Source organism: Dendropsophus ebraccatus, chromosome 10 (genome assembly GCF_027789765.1).
Source record: "Dendropsophus ebraccatus isolate aDenEbr1 chromosome 10, aDenEbr1.pat, whole genome shotgun sequence".
NCBI classification, from domain to species: Eukaryota; Metazoa; Chordata; class Amphibia; order Anura; family Hylidae; genus Dendropsophus; species Dendropsophus ebraccatus.
This window is the reverse complement of record NC_091463.1, coordinates 93,768,567-93,789,746: the sequence shown is the minus strand read 5'-3', so window position 1 is coordinate 93,789,746 and position 21,180 is coordinate 93,768,567. Positions and strand designations below refer to the sequence as shown.

The window sequence follows — 21,180 nt, the reverse complement described above, 5'->3', positions numbered from 1 at the left end:
AGACAGCTGTGTGTTAGATCAACCTTAGGTATAGCTAGAGATGTATCTATCCTAAGATAATAAGAAAGAAAATACTAGGGCAGACTAGATGGACCCAGTGGTCTTTTTCTGCCGACAATCTTCTATGTTTCTAAGATGTTATATGCTGTGTACATGTGTGGTGAAGTGTGTCGTTCTCGGCCAGTAGTGTGTCTGTCTTAACGCCAGTGCTTGTCCAGCACACAGGTGTGATGTTGGTACCTGCTTTTAGTGACGTGGCCGGTTTATGTCCCCAAAATGGTCGGTGACCAGCTTGGCTTATCACGGTAGTTCTGAGTGGCAAGTGACCCACCCAGACTATTGGTACTGCCACCCACAGATAGGGGAAAAATGACCCAAGGTGTACGGTGGTGTGTGTGTAGGTGCTGGTGCGACGGAGGAATTACAGAGTCCCAGTTATAATAAAATATAGTAGCTTTACTATAGTAGCTAGAGTTTTCTGATAATACAATACCCTTTGGCAAAATAGATAAATCTTCGTTTGTGGAGGAAGTGTAGAAGAGGTAGCAGTTGTAGCGGTGCTGAGAAAGTTGAGAGTAGAGGAGAGTAGTAGGCAGTAGGACCCCAACCCAGTGTAGCTGTGTACTCTGCCGGAACTTGAGTAGTTACATAGTTAGAAGTTACTTGTGCCTGTGTATAGAATTTAGTCTGATCACCTGGTGCCCTACAGTGTCGACTGACTCATCCTCATAGGGTGTCTTAAGCCCTAGTCGTATTTACCTGGGTTTAGCTAAGCTTCTGGCGGTGTCCCAGTCACCTGTGCTGCGGAATAGGATACGTAGACCCTCTGGTAGCTTTGTCCTATCCAGGCTAGTTCCTCTGGTTCGTAGGAGACTGCCCTGCACTCTGTCAAAATGTTCACAGCGTGGGTCAGGGTGTTCCTTTGCTTTTCCTCTCCCTTTCAAGTGTTTATCACTGCATCACAAGAGTAGCGGTAGCAATAAAGAAACTGGTCGCTAGCTGTGTCAGCATACGTCTGGTCACTAGGCTATATTGCACTAGACTGCTCCGTCCCAGACAAGGATCCTGGCCTAAGCCAGGCCCTGGTTTGGCTACAGCAGGGACTGCTTTGTTTGCGTCTGCTCTACACAAGAATCTAACTTAAAACTAAACTGACTTCACTTCCTCCCACCAGTGTAAGTAACTTCCTACAGGGGCTGAGTAATCTACCCTGTGAGTGGTGGAGAAGCGTGTGTGACAAAGTAAGGAGAAGAGTGATAGGTTTAGGAACGATCACTTCATTTAGGCCACTAAAAGCACATGGTAACAACAAAACATTAACCCATCGTGAACTACAGCTGTGCCTGCATAGAAGTAAATATACTGATATCTAGTGTTGAAACAATAAAATACCTTCATAACCACTTAACCTGTGTGACACGTGTATAAGAGAAAAGAACAACAGTAGTGGGACACCACACATGATTATGCTCTAAAGCAGGGGTGGGGAACCTCCGGCCCGCGGGCCGCATCCGGTCCCTGAGACCTCCCGATGCGGCCCACGGCTCCCAATGATGTGCGCCGCTCTGGTGGGGCAGGAGCCAGCATTCACAGCGTCTTCCTATGTCTGTGACGGCTGCCAGACACAGGAAGATGCTGTCTGTGCCGGCTCCTTCCCCACTAGAGCAGCGCATGTCTTCCTTCTCCTGATTACGTCATTTGTTCGTATGCCGCCTGCAGGAGAAGACCGGCACACGCTAGAGGGGAGAGAAGAGGACCTGGGCAGCGTGGGAGCGGAGGAAAGGTGAGTGGGATGTTTATTTTTTTTTATTTGGGACAGGCACTGGTTAACTAGGCCACCAGGGACATGACTGGGGGGGTTAACTAGGCTACCAGGGACATGACTGGGGGGGTTAACTAGGCTACCAGGGACATGACTGGGGGGGTTAACTAGGCTACCAGGGACATGACTGGGGGGGTTAACTAGGCCTACCAGAGGTATCGCTGGGGGTTAAAGGGGTTGTCCAGGGAAAAATGATTTTTTGTATTAGGAAAGGGTTAACCAAGGTTAACCCTTCTCTAATATACTTACCTGTCATTAGATGTCTGCTCTGGGAGATCTCTGGGACGGTCACGTGACTTGCTTGCTTCAGATCTTCTGTCTTCCTGTCATTCTCCGGACCGGAAGCTTCTCCTGTCTCTGCTTCTGGTTCGGTGACGTCAGCTGCACTGAGCTCTTCTGCGCCTGTGCCAGCCTCTCCCTCTTCTTATTGGCTGCAGAGTACTTGAGCCTGATTGGCTACACAGTCGGCTCTGCAGATGAAGCGTGAGGGGGACCTGTGAAGCCGGAGGAGCTTGATTTCTGTCAGGCAGGTCCCAGCAGATCACACTCTCAGCAGCAGCACAGGCAGTGTCTCCTCATCCCCAGAGTGAGTCTGAGTCATCCTGAGAGGGGAGAATGCTGTGTGTGCTGCTGCAGTTCTGATCGCTTCAACACTTTGTTCTGTGAAAACACTGTTCCCTGACACATAAATCATCTCCTCTGCCGTCCTAACTCCCCCTCCCCCCCTCCCCACACACAGAGAAGCCGTCAGGGGAAAGCTTCATGTACATAGAGCTGAAGCAGCTGGGGGGAGCACTCTTGGCAGCAGCAGAAACAGCCACAGATGACTTCTGCACATCTTATTTCTGTGTTTTTTTCTTTCAAATAGAAATAATCACCACCTGGTTCACCATCCCTTTTTTATTTATTTATTCAGAGTTAGATCTATTTTATAGACTATTTCCCTCTTGCTTCATCAGCTTCCCACTATGGTGCAGTGGTAAGTGACAGGTTTACCATGCACACTGACCAGGGTTCACATCCCATCAGTGAACTTTTTTTTTTTTTTTCCAATTATGACTTGTGCTAGATATTATGGTGATTGTAGTTCCTCTGCAAACAAGAAACACTGAGGGTAATATACAAACAAGATGAATTCTCAAGTCTTCCCATCCTTATAAGCTACTATATATCTTGCAGGAAGTGGTGTTTGTTTACATTCAGAAACAGTGCTCTCTACTGACATCTCTGGCGGAGTCAGGAACTGTCTAGAGCAGCAGCAAGTGCCCATAGAAAACCTCTCCTGCTCAGGACAGTTCCTGACTCCGCCAGAGATGTCAGTAGAGAGCACTGTTTCTGAATGTAAACAAACAACATTTCCTGCAGGACATACAACAGTGTATAAGTATGGGAAGACTTGAGATTTTTAAATAGAAGTAAATTACAAATCTATTTAACTTTCTGATACCAGTTGATTTGAAAGAAAAAAAAATTTCGCTGGACAACCCCTTTAACTAGACTACAAGGGGCATCACTGGGGGTTAACAACAATAGCAGGGGCACTAGGGGAACAATACTTTGCCTTGCCTCGGGTGCTGCAAAGCCATGCTACTAACTGCCGCACACAGTATGCGGCCCTCGAATTATTTTATTAATGCCCGAGTGGCCCTCAACATGGAAAAGGTTCCGTATTATGGCAAAATCACACTCTATTAAGAACTTTGACAGGGCACCTATATAGCTTTTCCTGGATTTGTCATGGATTACCTAACAAAAGCGACAATGCCTATATCCTCTCCTAACAGCTCCGAGGGACAGTCAAGCTACCTATCATTGGAACTTGCCATTTGCCTTGGTGGCCTGCAGAGATGGCAGATCGCTTCCCTTACGTGATATTGATGAACTTCCTTCTTGTGAGACTTTGGATATCTGTGTCACAGACTACAGATTTGACCATAATTACCCCCCCCCCTCACCTCCACCTACCACGGTGTGGCAAAACCGGACGGAGAGAGAAGACATGGTGGTGTAAGTCTCAGAATTCTTCACCCCCTGCGACTCTCCTTGACTTTCTGTCAATGTCTGGAGAGGAATGTCATTCTCCTAGTTCTCTTTAGCAACAAAATCTAACGGCCTTTTCATTCTTTGTCTGTCATACTGGGTGGACGAGTTTCTCAACCAATACTTTATCATTCTTCTCTTCATCCTGCTCACAACCTGTTTCCTCCTCTTCCTTTGAGGCTTTCCTCAGGGTTAATCTTATCCCTGTTATATCAATTACTACAATGCTCCAGGTGTGTTGCCCCCCACCCATACCTTTGTAGCAAAGGCTTATGGCCTAGTGCCAGGACTGCATGTTCATTTGTTGGGTTGTCTCTATGTTTTATTTCCACGGTGATCATGTGGTCTCCGAAACTCCGATATGTTATAGTGGAGGGTACTCTACAGGGCAAACCTATTCTACTATGTAACCTTTATGCATCCAACCAACTACAAATATATTTTCCTCTCGAGGTCCCTGAAGGCCTTGTCTCCTATCCCCCAGCACTGAGGGTTTTAAGAGGAGATTTTAATTTAGGGCCCTATTGCACCAACGATTATCGTTCAGATTATCGTTAAATCGTTCGAATCTAAACGATAATCGTTCGGTTGAAATGCAGTTAACTATTAACGACCAAACGAGAAATCGTTGATCGCTTTATAAGACCTGGACCTATTTTTATCGTTGCTCGTTCGCAAATTGTTCTCATTGAATAAGACGTCGTTCGGTCGTTCGCAATAGATACGAACGCAATAGTGAAGAAATAGCGAAGAAAAAACTATCGCAATTACGATCATAAGTAACGATTATCGTTCCATGGAAATGAGTGAACGTTTTCAGGTCTTTCGCAATAGCGGTCGTTTGAGATTGTTAATCGTTAACAATTATGCAAACGATAATCGTCCGGTGGAATAGGGCCCTTACCCTTTTTGGAGAATATATATGGTAAATTAGGAACCGTGTGGAGAAAACTTATTGTTTTTATCTTGATCCACACAAGACCCACACGAGAATACATTACTTTTTTGGTAATATCCCTACTGTCCATTTGCTTAAAACACAGATATGAAGCCAATATCTTGGTCTGACCATGGCCAGGTGCTTATTTCTCTAGCCTTGCGCCAATCACTGGTATTTAAAGGGGCTGTCCAGCAAAAATCTTTTTGTTTCAGATCAACTGATATTAGAAAGTTATATAGATTTGTAATTTACTTCTATTAAACAATCTCAAGTCTTCCCATACTTATCAGCTACTATATGTCCTGCAGGAAATGTTTCATTTCAGTCTGACACAGCTCTCTGCTGACATCTCTGGCTGAGACAGGAACTCTGTCTCGGTTTCCTTTGAATCCCCATAGAAAACCTCTCCTGCTCTGGACAGTTCCTGTCTCGGCCAGAGATGTCGGCAAAGAACACTGTGTCAGACTGAAAATAAAACATTTCCTGCAGGACATATAGTAGCTGATAAGTATGGGAAGACTTGAGATTGTTTAATAGAAGTAAATTGCAAATCTATATAACTTTCTAATATCAGTTGATTTGAAAGAAAAAGATTTTCACTGGACAACCCCTTTAAATGATTGAAAACCCAAGAGACACGTAGAGACTTTATTAAAAATTGCTTAACCTCTTATTTTCTAGAAAACAAAGGGTCTGTTGCATCTAAGGCAATTCTATGGGAGGCCTATAAGCAGCACTTCAGGGTCATTGCATTGCTCTTAATCCCTGGCAGAAAAAAGACTGTAATACCCGTATGTTAGAGGCAAAAACAATGTTTATACCTTGCAACACTCTTTAGCCTCCTGCCCGTCCTGAGCGATCTCTGTCTCGCTCTTCAATTCATTTATGAATGGATCCCCATCCTTTCTTCCATGCTTCATTCCCTTATTACCCTGCTCCCAAAGGATCATCTATCTTCTAGAGCAGTGCTTCTCAACTCCAGTCCTCAAGACCCACCAACAGGTTGTGTTTTGAGGATTTCACAGGTGATACCATTATAGTCCGTGCACCAGTAACTGCCACAGCTTGTTGTATGGGATATCCGTAAAACTTGACCTGTTGGTTTCTCTTGAGGACTGGAGTTGAGAAACACTGCTCTAGACTGACTTAAGTTATTTACTAAAATTCTGAGATTTTGGTTACCCTCCTTAATAAATAAGGACCAGGAAGGATTAGAGGCAGTCAATCTACAGTCTACACAGGCTTTGGTTCTTTTCCTTAATACAGAGAAAACGTTGAATGGATGGCCGTTCCTATTTGAAACACTTCATGGATTTGGGTTTTCCAAATCTTTTCTAGAGGCTGTGCAAGACTTATATTTTAGACCGACTGTATCTGTTAAACTTCCTCACTAGCACTCAGTGAAGCCGATTCGCTGGAAGTCTGGATACTGCCCATGGCTCAGGGATTGCCTTCAGCAGCCTGTAGAAATTAAGTAACAAGAACATCCGTAGCAAGATCAATGCCGTATATATGTCCTACATTGATCCCTATGAGCAATCATGGTATTTCTCATAGAAGTCCTCTGGGTGGGGACTACAAAATTGTAATATAAAAATAAAAAAAATGTTTTTTAACATATAAATAAATCCATCCTGCAATAAAAGTTTAAATCTCCCCACTTTTCTTTTGATTTTAAATAAAATAATGTAAAAAAAAAATAATAATAATCATATTTGGTGTCACCGCATGCAGAATCGCCCGAACTTTTCATCACATTCCTGATCTCGCACGTAATGGTGTTAGCGCAAAAGACAACTAAAAGTGGTGGATTTTTGGTCACATCACATACTATAAAAAAAGCAATGAAAATGTGATAAAAAAAAGTCACATATTTTATATGCAAGTGTGGTACCAATAAACTCTACAGATTATGGCACAAAAATGGCACCTCACACAGCCCCATAGAGACGCACCCTTACACAAGCCGGGTCACCGGCCGGCTTGTGGCCTGTTGCTCAGTGCCCTTTGCCTAAACATTACTGAACATAAGCATCTACCCAGTAACTATTATGTCATACACAATAGACCTTTCTATAGGTAGCAGTAGGCAGGATTAGGTGTCAGGCAGGAGTCTCAGCACCGTCCTGTGTACAGATCAGAAGTTTCTTTGCAGGTTTGTGGATGAGTCGCGTCCCTCAGATATAACAATGTCTGAGAGAATCCCCCGCACCCTGCTCCTCTTCTCCTCGCTGTGTATATTCTATGTGACCGTCACTCAGGCTGTGAAAGGTGAGTCAAAAACTAGAGAATGATCTGATATAGGATGGAAGGTTATAGATAGATGGTATAGCCGGGTCTGGGATAGTAGGAGGCCCGGTAATACAATGGAAGTGATCCATCGAGATGGAAGAGATGGGATGTTAACATTAAAGTCATATCAATTACAAAAATATGAAAAGGATAATGATTATATCTGACAATATTTCATAACTGAGAAGTATATAGTAGTAGAGTTGTGAATTATTTTATATCTCTCATCATTTTATTTTATATCCTACAGGTCACAGGTACACGAATAACCTGGAATAAATTAAACGACAATAAAATGAAAAGTTACTCTAAGACAATGCCTTATCCCAAATTAAATGTATTTTGATATGTTCAATGCAAATGATCAGTTTTTAAGGTTTAGAATCAGAAAAATAGATATTTTGTACAAACCAGGGCGCTGGCTATTGGTGTTGGGACTAGTGTTGAGCGAGCCTGTCAAAATGTTCGGGTTTGGCAATGTTATCCGAACCCAAATGTTTAGAGTTTGATTCCCTGTGGCTCCAGAAGTTGGATGCCCCCTAAGGCTGCGAGCATGGCCTATATGGCCATAGGTTGTATCCATGTTTTCCAGTACTCCTAGGAGTCCAGGACTTTAAACACAAACCTGCAATTATGCGATTTAGCAGGTTTTTGCACTTACGCCATTGAATGTGATTATTTAATAGTTCGGGTGATTCCACACTTGGCCACACTAAATACTTTTTTTGTTGTTTTTTTTTTAAATAATGGGAAAAGGGGGTAATATGAACTTGGCATGTTTTTTACATATTAAAAAACTTTTTATTTTTTTTATTTTACATTTATTTGTCGTCCACCTAGGGGACTCCTATGAGCAATACCATGATTGTTCATAGAGATCAATGTAGTAGACAGGTATTGCATTGCTTGATCATAAGTACACTATTGCTTCAGGTTGCAATCCTAGAGCCAGGGCAGCGGCGGGACAAAGAAGATGACCTGGGCTGCGATCACATCACCCGACTGGACCACCAGGGAAGGCATTTACAAGACATTTAAAGAAAAGACACATACAAAGTTTTCTACCACCGGATAACCTCTTATCAGTGCAGTGTTATTACAGATTTTAGTATTATTGTGTCTGCTACAGTTCACTGTCCATAAAGTGGGAGAGAATACTTGTTTTATAGCTCCATGGGGCTGTGTGCCTCATTGGTACAGGACCTGACTCACATTATGTATAGCTCTTCGGTGACATAACTAGGCAAACAGGGGTGTATTGTCTATTATGATTGATAAACAGGAGCACATACATGGTTACCCAGGAGTGCAAGATGTTAACTGCAAGAGCTGATGTTGCGGAACCGTTGCAGCACTTAAAGGTGTTCCTGTGTCCCCTTGGTAGTTTAGTGGTACAAAATCGGAAATCACAGAGTCCAGAATAACTATAAGGGGTATTCAGCTCAAGCATTACTTTTGATATGTTGCTGCCCATGATGAGACTAACAATTCCTTGTATACATGTTATTATCTATTCAGTCTCCTTCCCCCAGTTCTAAGCTGCTGCTTTCTGAAAAGACACAAAAAACTGTGTGTGAGTTTTTCTCTCTGTCTGCCCCTCCTCCCCCCTCCCTTCTGAGACAGCACATGTAAAAAAAACTCCCAGCTGGCTTTATTTGCAACATTGTAGCTTCTTTGTAATGCTGGTAGGGTTAATCTGAGGTCAAGTTGCTGTTGAGCTCACTGATTATGCCTCCCAGCTTTACAAAGTTTCTACAAAGTTGCAGAGAGGGACTTTTTTACATGAACTCTCTTAGAAGGGAATGGGGAGGAGGGGGAGACAGAGAGAAAAGCTCACACATAGATTTTTGAGAGAAAGCAGCAGCTCAGAACTGGGGGAAGTAGACTTAAAATACACAGAACAGGAAAAGATGGTGAAATTAATTGCTTTCTTTAACAATAGTGCTGTGAATAAATGTATTTTTTCTTCTGCACTTTTATATTTGGTTCCTTGTTGTGAGGGTGTAGATGATTTTTTTTTCTCATCAGACCACTTTGCATAAAATCTCCCTAGCAATAAACCTATGGATATTTCTCACAACAATAACAGCCCCTGCAATTGTATTGCTAAATGTTCCCTATGGTATATGTATTACTAGAAAATGTACCCGGCGCTGCCCGGGTATAAAGTGTCAGTGTCCTGTATACCTGCAGGGTCGTATTTACCATTAGGCACCCATGGTCTGGTGTGTAGTGTAGCACCTTGCAGAGGGGCAGTACCCTCCTGTTCAGACTTGCCAGAAAATCTGGTGTCTTTTCGAGGGGGGTATGGCGGTATTGGTCTGGTATAGCTGTGTTTTCCAGTCACAGTATGGCGGTATTGGTCAGGTCTGGTATGGCAGTGTTATTCAGTCACAGTATGGCGGTATTGGTCAGGTCTGGTATGGCAGTGTTATTCAGTAAAGTGTGTCGGTATTGGTCATGTCTGGTATGGCGGTGTTATCCAGTCACAGTACGGCGGTATTGGTCAGGTGTGGTATGGCAGTGTTATCCAGTCACAGTTTGGCGGTATTGGTCAGGTGTGGTATGACAGTGTTATCCAGTGACAGTATGGCGGTATTGGTCAGGTCTGGTGTGGCAGTGTTACCCAGTCATAGTATGGCGGTATTGGTCAGGTCTGGTATGACAGTGTTATCCAGCACAGTATGGCGGTATTGGTCAGGTCTGGTGTGGCAGTGTTACCCAGTCACAGTATGGCGGTATTGGTCAGGTCTAGTATGGCAGTGTTCTCCAGTCACAGTGTGGCGGTATTGGTCAGGTCTGGTATGGCAGTGTTATCCAGTCACAGTATGGCGGTATTGGTCAGGTCTGGTATGGAGGTGTTACCCAGTCACAGTGTGGCAATATTGGTCAGGTGTGTTATGACAGTGTTATCCAGCACAGTATGGCGTATTGGTCAGGTCTGGTATGGCAGTGTTATCCAGTCACAGTATGGTTGTATTGGTCAGGTCTGGTATGGCAGTGTTATTCAGTCACAGTATGGCGGTATTGGTCAGGTCTGGTATGGCAGTGTTATTCAGTCACAGTGTGGCGGTATTGGTCAGGTCTGGTATGGCAGTGTTATTCAGTCACAGTATGGCGGTATTGGTCAGGTCTGGTATGGCAGTGTTATCCAGTCACAGTATAGCGATATTGGTCAGGTCTGGTGTGGCGGTGTTATCCATTCACAGTATGGCGGTATTGGTCAGGTCTGGTATGGCAGTGTTATCCAGTCACAGTATGGCGGTATTGGTCAGGTCTGGCGTGGCGGTGTTACCCAGTCACAGTTTGGTATACCTGTCCTGTAGTGCCCTGTATATACATGTACTGTATAGATGGAGTAGGGGCTCCTGTATATACATGTACAGTATAGATGGAGTAGGGGGTTCTGTATATATATGTACTGTATAGATGGAGTAGGGGTTTCTGTATATACATGTACTGTATACATGGAGTAGGGGGTCCTGTATATATATGTACTGTATAGATGGAGTAGGGGGCCCTGTATATACATGTACTGTATAGATGGAGTAGGGGGTCCTGTATACATGTACTGTATGGATGGAGTAGGGGGTCCTGTATATACATGTACTGTATAGATGGAGTAGGGGGTCCTGTATATACATGTACTGTATAGATGGAGTAGGGGGTCCTGTATATACATGTACTGTATAGATGGAGTAGGGGGTCCTGTATATACATGTACTGTATAGATGGAGTAGGGGGTCCTGTATATACATGTACTGTATAGATGGAGTAGGGGGTCCTGTATATACATGTCCTGTATAGATGGAGTAGGGGGTCCTGTATATACATGTACTGTATAGATGGAGTAGGGGGTCCTGTATATACATGTACTGTATAGATGAGTAGGGGGTCCTGTATATACATGTACTGTATAGATGGAGTAGGGGGCCCTGTATATACATGTACTGTATAGATGGAGTAGGGGGTCGTGTATATACATGTACTGTATGGATGGAGTAGGGGCTCCTGTATATACATGTACTGTATAGATGGAGTAGGGGGTCCTGTATACATGTACTGTATAGATGAGTAGGGGGCCCTGTATACATGTACTGTATAGATGGAGTAGGGGGTCTACCAGTTATTACTGTGGATGTTGTGAGGCAGCTTCCCTAGCAACCATTGCTCCCTGTGAAAATGAAAGCAGTAATCCTATTGGTTGCTAAGGCTCCAACTGCCGTGTCTGCTGCAGCTAATTATATCACCTGTGTTTGCAGTGAGGAGATTTTCCCATTCATCTCTATGGGGCGCCTCTCTTTCCCCTCCCCCTCCCCTCCTGTACATCTGGCGAGGACGGGACCTTCGCAATAACCTTCCCGGGCACCCAATGTATCTGTGTGCCAAATTTTGGGTCAAACGGTTCAGGCGTTTGGAAGTCTATAGAGGACAGGAAGACAGACAGACAGAAGGACAGACAGACAGTTTTGATTAGTTTTTTTAAACAATGGAAGTCAATGGAAAAACGGATCAAAACAGATGCACACAAATGCATCCGTTGTTTGAAAAAAAAAAAAAACACAACAACAACCAAAATTTCTGTGTTTTGCAGTTGGACATATCTTAAGTCAATTAGATTTCGTCCAGACTCTGGAGCCCAATGCGGAGTACAAGTTCCAGTTTGATGACGATGAGATTTTCAATGTTGATATAGAACATAAAGAAACAAGATGGAGGCTGCCGCAGTTTGGACAGCTGGCCAGTTTCGTGGCAGCTGGAGCTCTGCAGGATATCAATATTTTGAAAGTTAATCTTGGAAAATTTGAGAAAATGTCAAACTACACAAAAGCGAAAAGTGGTAAGATGATCAGTCCTGTGTAATACAATGCTCTGTGTGACTGTACACGTCTCATTGGACAACCACTCACGTTGCTCTGCTGCACAAACATTACATGTAGCCTCCTCATTGCTTTGTGTAGATCCTAAATGTCTGTCTCTGTCTCCGCTAGACGTATCATGCTGCCTGATATCCCACCAGAATATGTCTGGGAGCCCCCCTGCTTTCCCTGTCATCTGTATTGATAGGTCTCTCCCAGCTTTGTATATAGGGACAAACCAGTCAATCAAACTAAGCCAAGAAGACCACCTTTCAGACTCAGTTTTAAAGAGGTATTCCAACTTAAAACTAACTTGTTCAGGAATAGGGGACAAGTAAGAGATCGCGGAGGGTCTGGCCTCTGTACCCCCCCGGCAGGCCCGCTTCTGCCATAAGGCGGAATGAGCATTCCGCCTCAGGCAGCAGATTCGGCGGTCCTGCAGGGAGCGGCAAAATGTTCCCCCTGCTGTCATTTTAGTTAGGTTTCACTTAACTAAAATGACAGCAGCCCCGCAGCCGCTCACATGTCCCGCAGCAGCTGTCCAGCCGCCCACACTCACGGATGTTCCCCATGTCCCGCCGGGCTCCAGTGATGTCACCCAGCAGCTCTCATCTTCCTCCAGGCTGTGGTGAGTGCCAGGAGTCGGCGGGGGTCGCGTTTAGGCGATTGGGACGGTGATCGGGGCGGCGGGGGGGTGGGTGAGTGTGGTCAGCAGGGGGGGGGGGCTGTATTCGAGTTGTTACGGGCGCTCGGAGGTGGGGTGCCAGTGAGGGGGCGTCACCTGAGGTTTGCCTCAGGTGGCGGAGAAGCCAGAATCGGCCCTGCCCCCCAGCGATCTCCATATCGGCCCCTGTTTTTTAATACAGCTGTAGGTATACGTCATGTGACTGTACTCATCTCTCTCCGGAGAATGAAGAATGAATGAATGAATAGAGAATGAATAGAGCTGCCAGTCACGTGCTGTACCAGCGACTCTATTCAAAACAAAAAAGGTGGAGGCTGATCGGGAGATCACCGAGTATAGAGGTTGGACCCCTGCAATCTCTTACTTGTCTCCTTTCCTATGGATAGGGGACACTTTATTTTTAAGTAAGAACATTTTTTTTGAAAGTCTAACATGTTTCAGTTTAAAACTTAGTAGTAGGGAGGAACATACTCTTGAAAATTCGGGTTTGGTCAAGCATTGAGGTCAAGCTTTGAAAAAAATTTGTTTAGAGGACACCGAAATCAATGGGGACCTGAATTTTTCGGTCCAAAAAATAGCTGTAAAATGGGTGTAGGAAGGGATAGAGGGTTAAAAAAATGAAGAAAAATGGAGGTAAAAACAGCACAATTGCCCTGCAATAAAAGAAGTAGGGAAGGTACCTCAAATGATAGCATAAAATAAAAGAAAGAAATAAGAAATGAAATAATCATTTGGAGAGAGGAGACGGGAGTCCAAGGGGAGGAGGTTACATTGTAGGTGGAAGAGGCAGAGGAGGAAGTAGCCAACACTGTAGATTTGAGATTAATATGATGTCTTCTCAATCCGGCACCAGGAGCGGCCTGTGGGATCAGAGAGCATTTTTGCCGCAGGGCAGGTCAGCGTCTCCAAGGCATAAAGGACAGGTGTCCAATTTAGCCACCCAGAAGTTAAACTGGGAAGACCCATGGGCCCTATTACACAGGCTGATTATTGTGCGAAAAATCATTATATCATTCGAATTTAAGCGATAATCGTTCTGTGTAATTGCAGGCGATGATCGAAAAATTGTTCGTATGTCGTTGATGGTTGATTTAAATCTGAACCTAAAATTATCGTTAATTGTTCGCTGTAATTCCACATTCGTTCGCTCAAGTTCCGCTTTTGTTCACTAATCGTTCAGTGTAATTGCACATTGTTCATTGTTTTGCCGGGATCGGAAGGAGTAAACGATCATAGTAACGATCGCAATAATGATCGTAGTAACGATTGTAACTAACGACCATAGTTCTGTATAATATGGTGAACGATTTCAGGTTAGCGATCGTTTATCGTTAGTCGTTAATCGTTAAAAATCGCTCTGTGTAATAGGACCCTATCACTAAGTACCAGGAGACGTGTGGGCACCTATTCATCCACCATTTAGCTAAAGCTCTGCCTCCTGCTTCAACTTGTCTCCACAGAATCGAACATTTTAGGATCCTCATTCTCGCATCGCTCTGTGAAACCCCTATAGTAGTGCCCCCTCAGTGTAGTCCCCATATAGTAATAGCACCATGTGCAGACCAAAACCAGAAAAAAAGAAACTAATCTCACACAGGCTGCACTGCAGCTGCTGCATTTCTGCTCATCCTGATCAGGCAGCGTGTCGGAAGTCCCGGTTGGCCATCAGCGCTCAGTCGATTGTGTGTGCGTGTTGAAGGCCCACACACAGTTGAAAACCATGATGCAACCAGTCCTATTAGATCTATATTAGTAAGTTATAGATCGTGGAGTGATTTATTTAGACGCCATTTTATGATACAGGAATACCCCTCTAAGTGTACAAAATAAAAGAACTCTGAATAAGCGAATCACAGACAATTGTAATACTGGGGTGTGAGCCTATTTCATGCTGCCCGTGGCACCAACAACATAAACTAACAAGTTCCCTGTAAAAAATAGAGCATTGTTGTTTAGTTATCTAACACACTTAATAATAATGGAATATTTTCTCTTGTTAGTCTTCCAAGGCGACATCCATGTATTTGCGGAGAAGCCGCTGGTTCTTGGTGAGCCAAACTCTTTGATCTGCCTCGCCAACCATTTCTTTCCTCCTGTCATTAAGATGCGGTGGCTGAGGAATAACCAGCCGGTGACTGACGGGGTGTCCGAGACCGACTACTATACTAATGAGGATATTTTCTTTAGCAAATTCCTATATTTAGTCACAATTCCTTCAGAGGGAGATGTGTACGCTTGTTCTGTGGAGCACGATGGCCTCTCTATCAATCCCACCAATAAGTTATGGAGTAAGTAACAAAGATTATTATAACTTCCATCTGATCGGATCTGATGCATTTACAACCCCCCCCCCCCCCAACCACTTGTACCTTGGGATAGCTGCTTGTAATCCAAGATCTGTCCTGGGGTCCGTTCGGCAGGTGATGCAGTTATTGTCCTAAAAAACTACTTTAAAACTTGCAGCCCTGTGTCACATTGTTGTGGCCCTCCTCATCATTATGAACGCCCATGGGTAGGATTTTTCCTATTCCTCACCTGTCTGAACACTGCACAGGTGCCTTAACCATCCAGCCCATGTGCAGTGTTCACACAGGTGATGAATAGGAGAAATTGTTCTAGAGGCATTCCTAATGGGGAGGAGGGCAGGGAGGAGGAACAGAGGGGTGTCGCAATCCTAAGACATGGATACTCTAGGCCACGCCAATTTGACTCAGGGCTGCAAGTTTAACAGTTCTTTTTTAGGACAATAACTGCATCACCTGCTGAACGGACCCCAGAAGTGTTGGCTGGGAAAGATGTACTGTGAGACAGCTGATACCATCAGTTTTTGGAAACTGTCCATCTCCACCAGTCTGAATGAGAGTATTTTAAAGGAAAACTATTTTGCAATGCTCCCATTCAGATCCAGGGTTTGTGAGTGTGAAAGGGGGTATTTGTGCTTTCTCTCCAGAGTTTGGGGTGGTGGCGGCACAGTGTGCACAGAGTGCAAACCACCCGTGTCTTGTCTTCAGCACTTTGTAGGAAGAAATGCCATGTCAGAGAGCTCCTCTGAACTGGCTTTGGTGTGCTCAGCTTCTTGACACTGTGGGAAGCACCAGCTGACATACTGGCCATGGACCACAGGGCCTTTGCACCCTGATCCCTCTTTTGCTGTGTATCTGGGACTGTGTGACCACCTCTCAAAAGACTTGGTACCTTCATATATCTGTCTGAGCTTCCAAAAACATATAAAAATGCTTTTATTTCCTGATCCAAATTGTCAAACGGGCATTGCTGTAATGGATGAGTGAAGCTGGATTCAGAACGAAGTTTGCAAAAATTTGCTCCATAAATCAAGCACATTTTTGCAAGCTTAGTTTTGAAATTTGTGCAAAAAAAAAAAAAAAAAGCAGTGCTCACCTGTCCATGCTTCCCTCTGTATTTCTGGTGTCTTTAGCCACCTCCAGGTTGTCAATCTCATCTCAGGAGTGATAATCTGCTTAGCCAATCACTCGAGAGTGACAGCCCGCTCAGCCAATCACTGTCATTCATTGGCTGAGTAGGATTTTGGCTGCAGGAGTCACCAGAGACCAAGGACACCAGGGGAGCATGGACAGGTAAGTATTCATGAGCGAACAGCTGAATCGCAACAAAACAGTTAAACACCTGTAATTATTTTCATGCACTTCGTTAAGGTTTGAAAGTTTGTGAATTTTACGCCCAAAAATTGCGAACCTGACAAAACAAATTTTAGAAAAGTTTGCCCATCTCTAATTGCCATTACAAAGTTTGATATATGATATAAGGATAACTAAAGCCAATACATTTGCTCCCCCAAGTTTTAAGGCAATTTCAAATGATTTCACAATGTAACAGAAAGTATCTTTATCCTGAACTCGATGGTGTAGGACATCAGCATACAAAGCCTAATAAAGGATTGTTACAGTGTGAACACAGATCTTATGGGATCCTATTACAGTCAGAGTGGATGGTCGCAGCATTTAGCAGATTTGGCATCGGTGTAATTTTTTGTTATTCTATTTCTATTTCTTACTTATTCTCTCTAATATCTGATATGCTCTTATTTATCCCAGTACCAGAAGTTCCTAACCTTGTTTCGGAGACATCTGAGAACATTGTTTGTGGCCTAGGCCTGGCCTATGGAATAGCTGGAATAGTCGTTGGCATTGCATTGATATTTAAAGGGAAGAAGAACACGAATCAGACAAGAAATCGCTGACTAGGAAGGTGCGGTATAGGTTTTATTTCAATGTAGACACAATAACGTTACAAACACTAATTCCTTACAGATGGAGCTTTCATTTCCATACAGGAGGTTTCTAATCACGTGTTACCTGTAACCTGTCATCACTTTCATGCTGCCCAAATCAAATCATTGAGGTGGTCCCTGGTGACTTCTCCCAGCCCCTTTACTCTTGATTGATAGATCTTGTCCTGTTTTCTTGCTTATTGGGCGAGATCTAACAATCATGGCCGGTGGGGTGGGAAGAAGCTGCCTGGGACGGCCCAGATAACCTGTGAAAATTATGTCTGATGGATGCCATCCATTGTCCATTCATCTCCATGGGCTCTTATGTTAAAAAAAAAATAAAAAAGGACATGTTTTCCAGGACTTATTGCTACCATCCTCGCCCATCAGTTGTTTGCCAAAGCCACCATGCCCACATAAAAAGTAAACTGCATCCATGTCAGTTAGTGCAGCTCAGCTCCCATTAAATTGAATGGCTGCAAGGCCAAGGCTACAGTAACCTGACACTGCCAGTAAACAATGTATGTAGCTATGGGTTTTATCCTAGATTTCCCTGCAGATTTTATAGAGAATTTCAGTTCAGTTAGTCAAACTCAAAGCAAATTCTATAGGAACCACAACACATATAAGGCATGACGTCGTTTTGCAGTGTCTTTAAAATTACACAGAGGATTTCTGCAACTTTTGAATGTTGAAATGTCTGTAGGGTAAAGGAACAGTGAGCCCTAAACAGGCCCGCTTCTGCCATGAGGCGGAGTGAGTCTTCCGCCTCAGGCGGCAGATTTTGCGGTCCGACAGGGGGCAGCATTATTTCCCCCCTGCTGTCATTTTTGTTAAGTATCACTTAACAAAAATGACAGCGGCCGCTCACCTGTCCCATCGCCCGTGATCTCCGCTGTCTCCACATCCTGTCAGGTCCTGCAACGTCACCCTGCAGCTGTCAATGACCTCTAGGCTGTGGTGAGTGCCCGGGGTCGTGGGGGACGCGCTGGGGCGATCGGGTCGCACGGTCCCGCCAGGGGGTTGTTGCAGTTTGATGCGGTGCGGATGGCGCATCAAACCGCAACCCCCCGGCGGCCCCACGCGACCCGGTCGCCCCACTCACTCACCCCAGCCTGGAGGTCCATGACAGCTGCAGGGTGACGTCGCGGGACCTGACGGGTTGTGGAGACAGCGGAGAGCGCGGGCCGGCTGTGGCGTGGGACAGGTGAGCGGCTGGCTGGGGGGGGGGGGGCGGCAGAGACCCCAGAATCGGCCCTGGCCCTAAACTGCACCCAGCCCACTAATACAAAGGCTAATAAAGGATTGCTGTATTTGGATGATCTGCCCTAAACAGTAGCTGAACGTTCGGCAAGTTCACTAGTTTGGCTCATCCCTAGTTTCAGAGCATAAGGAAAGGGGCAGCCATGGTCAAGTTCCTTCTAGCCAAAGGTTAAAGTGGTTTACCCAGACATACAAGTTGTCAGGATAAGGGAATAAGGGCTCATTCGGATGATCCTTGCCGTGATCCGGATGAGGATCGCGGCATGGATCCTCTAGCCGGAGCCCCCACCGCTGCCCGGCACAGATCCCCCCGTTGCCCGGCCACAGCCATGACAGGAGAGCATGATGTGCTGGGGGCTATAATACCTCCTCGGTCTCCCTTCCCTATTCCTGCTTGGAGCTTGGCTTCCCCCTGTCAGTTAAGCAGGCACAGCGGCGTTTCTAGCGGCAGGCGGGCGGGCCGGGCAACCGCATGGGGCGCCGACAGCTAGGGGGCACTCATGGCACCTCCCCAGACCTCACCTAAGCCGTGCGCGCCTCCGCCCGCCCGCCCGCCGCATTATCTGCCTGTCCGCCCGCCCCCATCACCTGCAGGAGCGCAGCTCCGTCCCCCGCCCCCACCACCTGCTGGAGTGCGGCTCTGCCCCCCTCCCCCATCACCTGCTGGAGCGCAGCTTCGCCAACCAACACCCCCCCCCCGGGAACGCCATCAGCCGCCCCTATCACCTGACAGGTCGCCGTTGCCCTGCTCTTCTCTTTCAAGCAGGCGCCTTGACATGACGTCAGTGCGCCTGCTTGATGATAGGCCTGTTCCTCGCAGGCCGGAGAAGATCAGAAGAGAGGGAGAGAGAGAAAGGGACCCACTGTCTGTTGTTGTTGTTGTGTGTGTTGTGATTGGCAATAAAGGGGGGCAGTATTTTTATGGTGAAGAACATATGGGGGGTATTACTATGGGGCAGAACATGTGAGGGGGAATTTATACCATGGGGCAGAACATGTGAGGGGGAATAATACTATGGGGCAGAACATGTGAGGGAGAATAATACTATGGGGCAGAACATGGGTGGGGGGAATAATACTATGGGGCAGAACATGTGAAGCGGAATAATACTATGGGGCAGAACATGTGAGGGGGAATAATACTATGGGGCAGAACATGTGAGGGGGAATAATACTATGCGGCAGAACATGTGAGGGAGAATAATACTATGGGGCAGAACATGTGAGGGAGAATAATACTATGGGGCAGAACATGGGTGGGGGGAATAATACTATGGGGCAGAACATGTGAAGCGGAATAATACTATGGGGCAGAACATGTGAGGGAGAATAATACTATGGGGCAGAACATGTGAGGGAGAATAATACTATGGGGCAGAACATGTGAGGGAGAATAATACTATGGGGCAGAACATGTGAGGGAGAATAATACTATGGGGCAGAACATGAGGGATTATCACTATGTGGCAGAACATGGGAGGGGGAATAATACTATGGGGCAGAACATGTGAAGCGGAATAATACTATGGGGCAGAACATGTAAGGGGGAATAATACTATGGGGCAGAACATGTAAGGGGGAATAATACTATGGGGCAGAACATGTGAGGGGGAATAATACTATGGGGCAGAACATGTGAGGGGGAATAATACTATGGGGCAGAACATGGGTGGGGGGAATAATACTATGGGGCAGAACATGTGAAGCGAAATAATACTATGGGGCAGAACATGTGAGGGGGAATAATACTATGGGGCAGAACATGTGAAGCGAAATAATACTATGGGGCAGAACATGTGAGGGGGAATAATACTATGGGGCAGAACATGAGGGATTATCACTATGTGGCAGAACATGAGGGATTATTACTATGTGGCAGAACATGGGAGGGGGGATTCATGCTATGGGGCAGAACATGGGGGGATTATTACTATGGGGCAGAACATGGGGACCATGGAGGGATTATTACCATGGGGACAGCACAGGGGTTTTTTATTACCATGGGGACAGCATGGGGGGGGGGGGCGGTATTACCGTGGGGACAGTGTCAGCAGTTTGAAGCCTGAATTGCTCATGGAATTCACTTGTAACCTGAGATATGCCCCCACATTTTCTAGATCTGTTTTTCCTATTCTCACATCCTACAGCTACTTACAGTATTATTAGTAATATCTTGTAGATGGATTGTTATAGCTGACAGCACTAACCTTACTCCTGTACATGGTCACATGGTGAGGAACTACTTCTGTATATACTGTAGCTGCATCAGTAACCAATCATTTTTTCCTATTGCAGCTTGATGAACGGTCTTGATGCTTCATATGCCGCTGTTCTGATACATACCCTTCCTGTGGTGCTAAAATAAAAACCCAGCTTCATCAATTAAAAAAACCAAGTTGTTGGAAGAACTTACATGATGAAGAGAACATGTTTGCTGCATTGCTGAAAAATTTAATGCAACTAAAGGGGAACTCTGGCAATTTTCTTCTTTTAAATCAACTGTTGTCAGAAAGTTCTATAGATTTGTGATTTACTTCTATTAAAAAATGTCAAGTGTTCCAGTACTTATCAGCTGCTGTATGTCCTGCAGCAAGTGGTGTATTCTTTCCAGTCTGACACAGCGCTCTCTGCTGCTCAGAATTGCCATTACATGTTATAGTGTAACTGTTATTTATTTTGGTTGCATCACATCCTGTTTCTTCATTTTGTGATGTCCATTGTGCTGTAAAGACATGTTGTTTGCTACCTGTAGACAAGCATTGTGTTTTGACCGCATGGCATGTCATTTATGAAGGTAAAGTCATTAACCCTTTAAGGACATGGCCCATTTTCGTTTTTACGTTTTCGGTTTTTCCTCCTTGTGTTTAAAAGGTCATAGCACTTGCATTTTTCCACCTAGAAACCCACATGAACCCTTATTTTTTGCGTCACTAATTGTACTTTGCAATTACAGGCTGAATTTTTGCATAAAGTACACTGCGAAACCAGAAAAAAATTCAAAGTGTGGTGAAATTGAAAAAAAAAACGCAT

At 45.0% G+C, this 21,180-nt stretch overlaps 1 protein-coding gene across 1 annotated transcript; it reads left to right on the top strand.

The window, feature by feature from the left end:
* Positions 1–6,991: 6,991 nt before the first annotated feature.
* On the top strand, positions 6,992–20,722 carry LOC138766582 (H-2 class II histocompatibility antigen, A-Q alpha chain-like). The gene is made up of 5 exons (XM_069944172.1): positions 6,992–7,073; positions 11,650–11,934; positions 14,639–14,926; positions 16,712–16,865; positions 20,446–20,722. The coding sequence occupies exons 1-4, from the start codon at positions 6,992–6,994 to the stop codon at positions 16,855–16,857; spliced, it is 801 nt and encodes a 266-aa protein (XP_069800273.1). The 3' UTR covers positions 16,858–16,865; positions 20,446–20,722.
* The last annotated feature ends 458 nt before the right edge of the window (positions 20,723–21,180 follow it).

Excerpts from the sequence above, each read along its gene's own strand:
- LOC138766582 (XM_069944172.1), top strand. The coding sequence starts at position 6,992 with ATGTCTGAGAGAATCCCCCGCACCCTGCTCCTCTTCTCCTCGCTGTGT. Across the intron at positions 7,074-11,649 it reads CGTCACTCAGGCTGTGAAAG|AAAAAACACAACAACAACCA; the intron begins GTGAGTCAAAAA and ends TTTGAAAAAAAA. Across the intron at positions 14,927-16,711 it reads TCCCACCAATAAGTTATGGA|TACCAGAAGTTCCTAACCTT; the intron begins GTAAGTAACAAA and ends TATTTATCCCAG.